General features: G+C 38.6%; 1 protein-coding gene across 5 annotated transcripts in view; it reads right to left on the bottom strand.

Moving 5' to 3' along the window:
• The window catches only part of LOC138049156 (uncharacterized), a 30941-nt gene extending 20295 nt beyond the window's left edge, over positions 1–10646 (bottom strand). For 3 of the 5 annotated variants that reach the window (XR_011132309.1, XM_068895315.1, XM_068895312.1), the window contains exons 1-4: positions 10457–10646; positions 7489–7571; positions 6295–6383; positions 2494–2568 (exon numbers count right to left, since the gene is read on the bottom strand). Coding sequence is in view for 4 of the 5 variants with exons in the window: in XM_068895315.1 (XP_068751416.1) it covers positions 2494–2505 (12 nt within the window). In the remaining variant the exon portion in view is untranslated. The remainder of the gene's footprint in view (positions 1–2493; positions 2569–6294; positions 6384–7488; positions 7572–10456) is intronic. The other 2 variants (XM_068895313.1, XM_068895314.1) reach the window with 2 other exon arrangements.
• Positions 10647–11388: the final 742 nt, after the last annotated feature.

Here is an 11388-nt window from a genome sequence, read left to right on the forward strand (position 1 = left end):
CTGCCCCCAAAAGCAATCATGATGAATCCGTGTGCAAGTTGAAGGCCACCATTTTTCATCACTGAAATTGGGAGGAGGGGTGGTCTTCATTTGCCATTTGAAATGAGATTGCAGTCACCTCCCTCACCACTCACCCCTGTAACAGACATGGTGTTTCCACATAAAGTTAAATTTTGCAACCTTGGAAATGTTCAGGGGTGCAACCCGAATTTAACCGCATTGGCAATGGTGTTTGGAGTCCCCAGGACTCCAAACCCAAGCAACATCATGCACTAGAACTACAAATTATGCAAAGACAACTTGCATCTCCAGTAAAACAAAATGCAGCTCAGTTGACAGTTATGGAATCACCCTCATCAGTCATGCCATGTGGAATGTTTGACAGAAAATCTTCCAAGAGTCCTTTAAATGTTTTTGATGAGGGCTCAGTGCTTGGCAACAAGCGTTATACCAGAAGGTACAGTTGTACATGTTTTATTAATATTCAAGCTTGAAAACATTATTATAGCCCTTCTCCTTCCACCCTCCATAGTTGAGTTCAGAGGCAGGACAATTTCTGTGAGTTATACCGTAAAGACCGGTTAAAATGAATAATATAAATTGAAGTGGTGATGGGATAAGAGGACATGAGACAGCTGTTGCTTTTGAATGCTCAGGGGGCAAATTAATATGTATTTGCCCCCTGGGCATCCCATAGTAAGTAGTTGAAACAATAGAAATCAAAATGGCCACCGTATCTGCAAAAAGGTCTATTTGACACAGTGGTTCATTCCATAAATGTCAACTGAACTGCACTTTGTTTTCCAGGGGATTAAAGTGCCATGCTAGATGTCTTAAGTAAATAACTCCCTGAGAGGACATACATGTAGTTGCTACTGTAAAATACTAAACCAAGAAAGACTGAAGAAAATCAAAGAGAATCGAGAAACAATGGCTCCGAGTTAACATGAGTTCGCTTTAACTTCTTTTTCACGGCAAGTTTAAGTGTGTACTCTGAGCATCTGACAGCTTTCCAAGACAAATGTTCACTGAAGTTAAGCCCTATCCGGCGGTGTAAGTAAATGTATCTGGATGGGAGACCTCAAAATATACGACTTGCTGTCAGAGACATAGGAGTGAAAATTCTATTTTAAGGCTAAAAAAAAGCAACTTGAGCAAGGCACAGATTTTGTTAACAGACTTCACTGATTAGAGTGAAATGTGAAATGCTAGTTTTCTACCCTATATGAACCATGTAAGCGTTAGCCCTACTAATAGAAATGGGCCCACACAAGGATAGACATAAATTCTCATAAGGATGGGAATTGAACCCACGACCTTCGGGTTAGATCACCGCTGCTCTACCAACTGAGCTACAAGGTCAGACGGGAGCAGGCCGTGGGAACTGAAGACGTTAAAGTCACAGCAATAAACAAGTACAAGTACAAGGAAGGATCATGTTTTTGCAAACGTTGGCGGTGTAGCACTTATACATGTATGTGAACAGACTTAACTGATTAGAGGGAAATGTGAAGTGCTAGTTTTCTACCCCATATGAACCATGTGAGCGTTAGCCCTACTAATGGAAATGGGCCCACACAAGGACAGAAAAAACTCTGACTGGGGTGGGAATTGAACCCACGATCTTTAGGTTAGATCACCGCTGCTCTACCGACTGAGCTACAAGGTCACAAGGGAGCAGGGCGTGGGAACCGACCATGTTAAAGTCACGGCAATGAACATGTACAAGTGTAAGAAAGGATTACGTTTTTGCGAACGTTGGCCGTATTGTACTTTTATTTGAACAGACTTAACTGATTAGAGTGAAATGCCTGCTTTATGCAAAACAATAAATAATTAGTATTGATGCAAAAGTAAATAAAACACAGTTTCTAGGAAGAGCAGAAGGAAGTTTTGAGTAAGTGTTGATCGAGAATAACAAATATAATATAATAATTGCAATCAGCAACAAAAATTTGCGACAAGGAAACAACATAAATTTTGTGGCGTGATATATATAAAGTTACCATCAGTGAAAAAGATTTTGGGAGAGTTGCTACGATTAATTTTTTTATTGTACTTTTGGGTGCACAAGTAAAGTGACATCAATTTCGACGGCCTGTGGACTCACGAAACAAAGGATACACGTACCTCTGTGACAAAACGATGGCAAGACACTAGGCTCTTGTCTTTCTAGGCTTGTTTCTTTTTTCTTTCAAGTGTCATTAAGTTCAACAAGAACTGTACGAATTGAATTCAATACAAAGATCAAAATCATCTAACTCCTGAGGTTGACCATTGTTTCTGCAGGTTTCTGCAAAGTCGAAAATTCACTCTCCAAGACGAGGTTATTATCAGTGCTCAGGAACGTAATTCCATCGTTTTGGAAATAGAAGCTGCTTTATTATCCCTCAGCGCAAGCAATAAATACATGAATACTTATGTGAGTGGCCCAGCTACACTTAAACCATAGCACAAACACTCTAAATATTTAAAGAAACTTGCAGTAATTACCCAGGTTGACATTATTGAAATCTTGAGAAGCCTTTACAAACAATCTTCAGGATCACCTTTGCCACAATCCATAATCTGTGGATAAGTATAATGAAAATAATTTAATGAATTTCACATGAGTTCATATTAATTATTTTGTTCTTCAATACCATTCAAGAGTATTTTACTTTTGTTTTATTGGATGTCTGAAATCAATCAGTCATAACGCATAGCCAGTATAGGGAGATTATTCAGAAAAGGATGAAATTAGGTTTTCTCTATGATCACTGTTTCCCTACTAACAGAGTTCTCTTTTTTAGCGGTAGCTGGGCTGACGAGTGCGGGAAGAGAGTCCTCTTCCATGGATTGAAACTCACTATGTTGAACACGCTTGGACATTACTTAGTGAACAAATCCTCACGTGATACAATGTACTTCACATGTTGTGCGGGCTCACTTAGCAACAGTGGAATTACTGTAAAAGAATGCAAGAGACACAGTGGGCTGAAGTCACAGTCAGGAAACATATCATAGGGCATGCGTTTTCGGCAGGTATATTTTGCAGGTTGCAGGTTGCAGGTTTAAATTTACCGTGACTGTTACACGAATAGCTAACCTTAGGCCTAATTAGGCTTAAAAACGTTTCCTTAGGCCTAATTAGGCCTAAGGTTAGCTATTCATGTAACAGTCATGGTAAATTTCAACCTGCAACCTGCAAAATATACGGTACCTGCCGATGCGTTTTCAACAATGCTTTCCAAGGTCGTGGACAGTGGTTGAATCAAAGTGAGTTTCGACCTACAGCAGAGGTCTCTTTTCCCACACTCATCAGCCTACTGAATGCAAAAATGAGGAAATCCAGAATATTCCAGATCAAATACAGAAACAGCAAGAGGCTATGAGTACCCTACACTTTGTTTAAAGGATTTTTAGCGGATTTTCTTTTAGGTTCACAATATTTCAGTGTCTTTCTTATGTTACAATATCTTGCTCAATATTCAGTTCGATCCGTATTCCTAGGTCGAAAAGTCCACATTCCATGACTCAACCATAGGGGTTAAGTGCACATTTGAAACGGTTGTTAACAGCATTCATTCCAATCCAAATCAGTAAACAGGACGCTTAACACGTTTCTATGATGGCATTTAAAATATTTAATACATTTTTCTTAATAATACCCAGCAGGGAAAATATTAACCCGGTAAGATGTGTTACCGAGTCATGACACAATGTAACCGGATATTGCATGCAACGAAAACACAAAAACTAATTTCTGGTCACGCACACAATTCTTTAATAAATATTTACCCCCCTGGTCTGTCACGCAGCATTTTGTGGTCCGGAATTAAGAGATTAAAAAAATATATATATATATTTCTTACCAAAATATAAATTTCAAGTCATACTATCATGACAATAACTAAAAAAAAAATCGTTATGGGACAGATTTTGTAGGCAGAGCTTCAGCATTTTAACTTGTTTATTCTGGCATGGAACTTCAGCACGAGTCTGCCATTGTCTCTCTAGCTCTCTTAAAAACTGGCGTTTATATATGCTCTTGCTTAGCTATGATTTGTCAGAGAGCTTGAAAAGTCATACAAACGTGATCCTAACACTCACAGTAACAAAGGCAGAAAAGCTTCCGGTAAATACATGGGAATCTACCTTATTCTGCTTAATTGCTATAACCTCTTCTGTATCGTATACCACTTTGATTTTGCTTTCAAAACCCGTAATACTGGGTGAGATCCATTTAACCCTTTAAGCCCCGAGGGGTTCCCCATTGACGAGTAAAATCGTCTGGCGTTAGACAGAGTAAAATCTATAAGTGCCATTTGGCACTATCGGGGCTGAAAGGGTTAAACGGGGACATAGTTTTTTCACGCTGTTAGCTTAACCCTTTAAGCCCCGAGGGGTTCCCCATTGACGAGTAAAATCGTCTGGTGTTAGACAGAGTAAAATCTATAAGTGCCATTTGGCACTATCGGGGCTGAAAGGGTTAATTTACAACTATAAATATATAGCTTTTCTGGCAGAATAAGGTGGTTTATGGCTCGCATGACTCGCAGTCATGGCTCGCATGGCTCGCATGGCTCGCATGACTCGCAGTCATGGCTCGCATGGCTCGCATGACTTGCAGTCATGGCTCGCATGGCTCGCAAGACTCGCAGTCATGGCTCGCATGGCTTGCATGACTCGCAGTCATGGCTCGCATAGCTCGCATGACTTGCAGTCATGGCTCGCATGGCTCGCATGACTCGCAGTCATGGCTCGCATGGCTTGCATGACTCGCAGTCATGGCTCGCATGACTCGCAGTCATGGCTTGCATGACTCGCAGTCATGGCTCGCATGGCTCGCATGGCTCGCAGTCATGGCTCGCATGACTCGCAGTCATGGCTCGCATGGCTTGCATGACTCGCAGTCATGGCTTGCATGACTCGCAGTCATGGCTCGCATGGCTCGCATGACTTGCAGTCATGGCTCGCATGCCTCGCATGGCTCGCAGTTATGGCTCGCATGACTCGCATGGCTCGCTGGCTCGCAGATTGTCCTAACTCGATCAAGTCTTCTCCTGTGTTAAAAGAACCAACTAGAACATCAACTGTTGTCAGAGTGAATTCTAATTCTGTTTTACATAAGGTGAGCCAACTACAGAAGCCCTCTCAAAAATATATATCTATATCTAAAATATCTTCTTCTTATTTCACAGTTAAAAAGTAAACGTTCGAGAGATTCGATTTCATTTTTGCAAAACGTACAGAATGGTGTATCAACCATGTTAATCCTGAATAACGTTTCATTTGCAAAAACAATGTTTATTTAAAACTTAATTCATATTGAAGTTCTCTAATTTTTTTTCCAACGATACTTTAAATGCAAGCGAGTGCATTTCTTTCCAATCAACTTGGAGATCAGGGAAAAAGATCCTGAAACCTCTTTCAAGCAGAGGAAGGAGTTTGCTTTTCATTTTTAAAAACATTGAAAAGAGATTTCAAAGTGACAGATGACAAATCAACATCTACATCATCAATTCTAAGATGAACTGTACTGTTTAATTCAGGATGCGTATATTGACCTCTTTGCCTTACAAGTTTGCTCCAGTGAATTGGTAATCACGTCTATCAAGCTCATTAACTTAAAAAGATCAACCGGAGAGAGGTTCCTGTTGCCTTTTTAAAGAGCAGATCTCCAACAGTTCAAATGTTCCTCTCCAAAAGTTCTTTTTCTTTTATCGATATTTATAAGTTGATTGTTCCAAATTATCTGGTTCATGACATCCGCATACGGGAGTGTATTTTGGTCAGGCATCTAGACATTCTCTATAAAATTTTGATAAGTAAATTGACAGCTTTTGAGATAAGAGATACAGAGTTCAAAATAATTTTCTCCATAAGAAGTCCCATGAACAAAAGAAATGCATGCACAGGAAAATTGCAATTGAAAAAAATAGCCAGAGCAGAATCTTAATACTTTGTTCTTCAAGCAAAATAATTCTACTATTTCGAGAAACAAGTCTGAGTTAAAGCACGTATTTGGGTGTGAACTGTTTAATCACCTACTCAGTATTCTCCACATAAGCACTCTCCTCATACATGTACATGTACATGTACATGTAGATGATGCCAACTACTTATCAATTCTTGTCCTTGAGACAAAGTAAACTTTTTAGTTACTCAGCTGTCAACTATCAAAACAACTTCCCCTTTTCCTTTTCTTTAGAGCTGCACTATAACAAGAATAAATTATTATTATTATTATTATTATTATTATATTATTATTATTATTATTATTATTATTATTATTATTATTATTATTATTACCTTGGAAAGAGGGGAAAAACTTTGAGGGCACTTGCCTCCAAATCCAGCCACTGGACCATTTCTGTCAATTCAACAATTCGTCAGACATTCTACAGGTATAAAACATGAAATGAATATACATGTAGACATATTCCAGGGGACAGTTTTTAAGCGGACCTGGATGTTGTTACACTTATTCCATTCACAATAATAATTATCATTAAACTGCCCCAATTGACGAGTAAAATCATCTGGCATTAAACAGAGTAAAATCTATGGTTAATTTTGCTAATGTATTGATCCCCTTATGTTTCTCTGATGGGTCCACCTGCAAAAATAATGCAAATTAAAAAAAACACATCCAGCTTCAAAGGAGAACACATGCAAGTTTGGATAATTCATTTGGCTTTTGAAACCAGAGGAACGTGAACATGTAATTCAACTTTTTTCTCTTTTTTGGATACCAAAAACCTAGAAGTCAGAAGAGGTTGATAAAATTAATGGCTTGACATCAACAAACAAACACTAAAACAAGGAAGTCTAATTACTCATTGCTCATTCTGTTTCCTGCATCTAAAACTAATCAGATTCATAACAGTGAGCTAATTAATGAGGCTAACATGATGATCAGCCCTGGCAGATCAAGGAGTTTTTGACATATTGATACACCATGTACATGTACATGTAGTTACAAACAACACTTGCACTTATAAGCCAACTCTCCTGGATATGGAACGTGTCTCCCAATCTCCGGAACAGGTCATCAAATCTCCCGAAAAAATACAACTTCAAACCTTTCAAAGACTTTTTTCCATTATAGGCTCAAATTGCATCCCCAATTTAAAAGAATTTCAAATTTTAAAACCTTGTTTCACGGTTTCTTTATGCATTATTTTCTTGATCTCAGAGTTTCAAACACACGCTAACAGAAACTAAACAAAATGGCTTTCTTTATCTTAGTTTGTTATCATGGCCACATAACCAATGCTATTGTTTGATTGGATCTCCATTTAAATGATAAAAATTTCGACATAAGTTCCCAGTTTTCCCACAAATTTCCTGCTCAAGCTATGCCACCTTGTGAGTGATTGTAAGATTCACAATGGTGGTATATTTTTCTCTTATTCAGAAAAAGCTGCTGGGCTACAGGGGCTATTTACTTGTCGCCTTTGTGGGATACCTTTCCACCTGTTCAGAAATCAGACAAAAACTTACTCCATTCAAAGCTTGTCAAATGCATCCCCAATATCTTGTACAAAAACCAGACAGTCTTTTCAAGAGCAAAAAATCCATTGAACCTAAGAAAGTGAGTAAATCTAGATGAATTTTCAGTTACACATAATGCCAAGGGATCTTCTATCCTGGACCAATAATATGTACATACAGTACATGTAATATGCATGTCTTTTTGTACATGTAAGTGGCCCATGGCACAGAACTGAAGGGTTTAACCAACATGTACAGGTCTGTATAAATTCCTTTGATTCTTGCCACTTCCTAACGTATTTTATGTCTAACGCCTCCCTCTCTCTGCGAAATCCAAAGTGGAAATTCTGCCATAGCCAGCACTTCCCCCTAGGGTAAAGCCTAAAATCAATCAAGGGGGGGGGGGGGGGGTGGCTTGGTCATGGCTGTTTGGGTAGAGGTCTAAAGAGTATGAAGTAACAGTCCATAGGTATAATAAGAGTTCCTCATTCGGAGGAGAAGCAGGCAAATAAGAGTTAATGTCAGTGTTCCTTGGTATCAACATAATTAGCTTTTAAACGTGCAACACAAGGTACAATAGTATGAGACAACAGATGTATTGGCGTTTTTTAAGGGGAACACTGCCTTGCGGCTGCTTAGCCTAATACTGCGACTTCTGGATTGTGTGACTTAGAACAACCTCACTTATCTCCCCAGCACTATGAGCTGAGTGGTAAACAGCATGTGCTGGATCGGATAAGAGTATTGGTTAGTGAGCAATGTACAAAGGCAAACCAGCCAACAAGCTTGGGGAAAGTTGCTGCGCAGACTTAAGCGCACCACGCAGGAGTGACCCGATTTTAATGAAGGCAAAGCGATATATCCAACCCATCTCCAAAGGGAGGGAGGGAGGGGAAAAACTTTAACAAATTGCAAACAGCTAGTTGGTTTACTATAGAAGACAAACTGCTAAGTGAACCTTGGACGGCTAACTGAGGCTTTTATAGCCAGACTCTGTCTATTAAAGTAGCCAGTTGCACAGGTTCTACTATGTAGCAGGTAGGCATTACACATGCTCTTTAGCAGTAATGAATAAGGCCTTAACAGATTTGGCCAATGCAGGTGTACGTTATAATCTGAGATCGAGGAACACAGTCTTAATGTACTCATTTTATTTACATGTATAACAAAACCATTGATTTTATGACCAACTACAAAGAACACAAAGATAACTATCGCGACATGAATAGCCCTTTTAGCCAGTCACGTTCCATTAACCATATTTTACTGATGGGGCAGTAAAGTCTCATTTAACTTTTGGGGGCAGAAAAAAGGGTAAAGATGGATCTTGTTTAAAAATTCATTGGATTTCACTGAAATATATAGCTGGAATTTTGAAAAAAAAGTTAAACTGTACTGCGAAATCCAGAGTTCCTGAAACCTTAGTAAGGCGAGTCATGTGGGTCATTGACATTTCAAGCATGCTTGAAGTTTGAAGAGCAAACTTCTTTTCTTTTCTCTCCTGCTTTCCAATTGTAACTTCCAAAGTGCGTCAAGTGAAGAGAATTTTGAATTGAACCAGAAAATAAAGTTCATTAGATAGATAGATAATTAGATAGATAGATAGATCACAATCACAAAATATTATATACCTACAGTGTACTTTAAACTAAAATAACACTCACATAAATAAACCTAAACTTTGACAAGAAAGAAAACGTTGTAAGAATTGGAGTATCGTGTACCCAGAGCAAATCATTTTATCATAACGTTCATTTACATGCAACAATTCACATGTCAGTTTTCTGACCAATCTTTGAGGACATCATTAAAGCATGACAAACAAAATAATCAACTCATTGAAGCCTAGTGGAGAAAATAATTTTCCTTTATACAACCTCCCTCTTTGAAAACAATAATTGTGGAACTTTTGAAACCCTAGTTATTTAATTAAGGCAAACTAAATTAAAGTCGCTTGAAAGAAAGTTTTTTTTCAGCAAGGTATCATTTTCCTGACATCATCAGCGTGCACAATGGGAATGAAAAAGCGTGCTTGCCATATTGAATTTTGTTATTTATTTGTTTGAGTAGGTTGATGTTTTGGCAGCTATCCAGCTGATGTGGACCTGCTAGCCCCATCCACCCACACTCACAAAAGATAGCCACAGCGCCGGGAACTTCATCCTCTACTCTTTTCTCTGTATGGATATTTGTGAGACGGGGCCTACACTTTATAGTCCTTATCCGAGAATGCTTAAAATTCTAACCATTTGCAGGGCAGTGTGGTGTAATTACAAAGGCAGCACTTTCTCCTCAGTCATTTCAAGACCCTGAGTATTGGTCCAGCCGGAGTCAAACTGAGACGATCTCCGGCATGGCAGCCCGATGCTCAACCATCTGAGCCACCGATGCATGGTATTTACTAGCTATGTTGTGTCAAATGATCTCGTTTTGTGAGTGCAACAATTCATTCACTTTGTATTGGAAGTCACAGGAATTTTTTGCTGAATCAAAGCTACGTAGCTTACAGATCTTGTTCACAAAGAACACATTATTTTACACATATTGGACCAACTGTAGAACCAGTCAGGGCCACCAGATATATAATGCAAATAAGTTAGAGTCTTTTGTACAGTGAGACACAAGGATATATATGCAAATAAGTGTCCCCTATATCTTCTGAATTTAGCACACATAATTATCCTCCGCACTGTTAATCTTGAAAAGCACCTTGACAAACATTTCAAGTCCATAAGATGAGAAGACGATGTGCCAATCAACTCCGTAATGTCAAGGAAATTCTGTTTAAGGCATCATTAATCATTATTTTGCATTCTGAGACTCGAAAATTGCACGCACTATTCACCCCAAGCAATATTATTGTGTCGTATGAATTTGCTATACCACATCACAATATTATAAAGACGTCAAACCGAAGAAGGGATTGTACAGCTGTTTAAGTCACTGTTAAGTAATTCTGGGAATTAATCACCCTTACCTTCAGCTACTTTATAGAGTTGTAAATTTCACCCAGCAAGGCGGAAGCCATCTTGAAAGCGGCATGAAATATACAATACTTAACTCAGAGCTTACATAATGCGTTGAGTTCCTAAGTGCGATGATTTAAAGGACTGCAGATTCAGGCGGTCAGTGTAAAATCCAGACAGCAGACACCACAGAGCTCGAAGTACTTGCAGAAGGAATATTTAGGAAAAATGGGAATGGCAGTCACGTGTCATACACGTATTTTCGGCCTTTTCCGAATTGCGCAGGGAACTGGGGCGAGTTTCAAATTTGAAAAAAAAAGGAAAATAAATTGACACCATCACATGAAAGTTGCAACATGAAAAATGACTCACCTCTGGTGTGTTCTTGTGCCTTTTGGAGCTTATTTCACCGTTTCGGGAATTCTGTGTTTTCAGTGTTTTCAATGTTCTTAGAACATTGAAAACACTGAAAACACAGAATTCCCGAAACGGTGTAATGAGCTCCAAAAGGCACAAGAATACACCAGAGGTGAGTCATTTTTATTCACTTTATTGATTGAAAGTTAAATTGAGCATTTTTTAGGCTTTATAATCGACGGTATTTGATTTCCCATACAAAGTCTTATAACGCGTTTAAATTTTCAACGGCTGTCTGTAGTGACGCGAGCTTGGGCTGCCTATGGTAGTATACAAAAATTTGGTTCCATCAACGGAGTTGATAATGTAAATTGGCCACCGTACAGAGATTCTAAAAGCTTAGAATCTCTGTACGGTGGCCAAGTTACATTATCAACTCCGTTGATAAAACCAACTTTTTTTTTTATACAAAATAGAATTACTCCGAATAAAAGAAATTGTTCTCGAGAAGATGGTTTAATTTTTTTAGCAAAATTATCTGGAAAAATGAAGTCAAACACTGGTTGGCAAAAATATCAAGTCTTCC

This window comes from Montipora capricornis, chromosome 5, assembly GCF_036669925.1.
Source record: "Montipora capricornis isolate CH-2021 chromosome 5, ASM3666992v2, whole genome shotgun sequence".
In the NCBI taxonomy this organism is placed as follows: Eukaryota; Metazoa; Cnidaria; class Anthozoa; order Scleractinia; family Acroporidae; genus Montipora; species Montipora capricornis.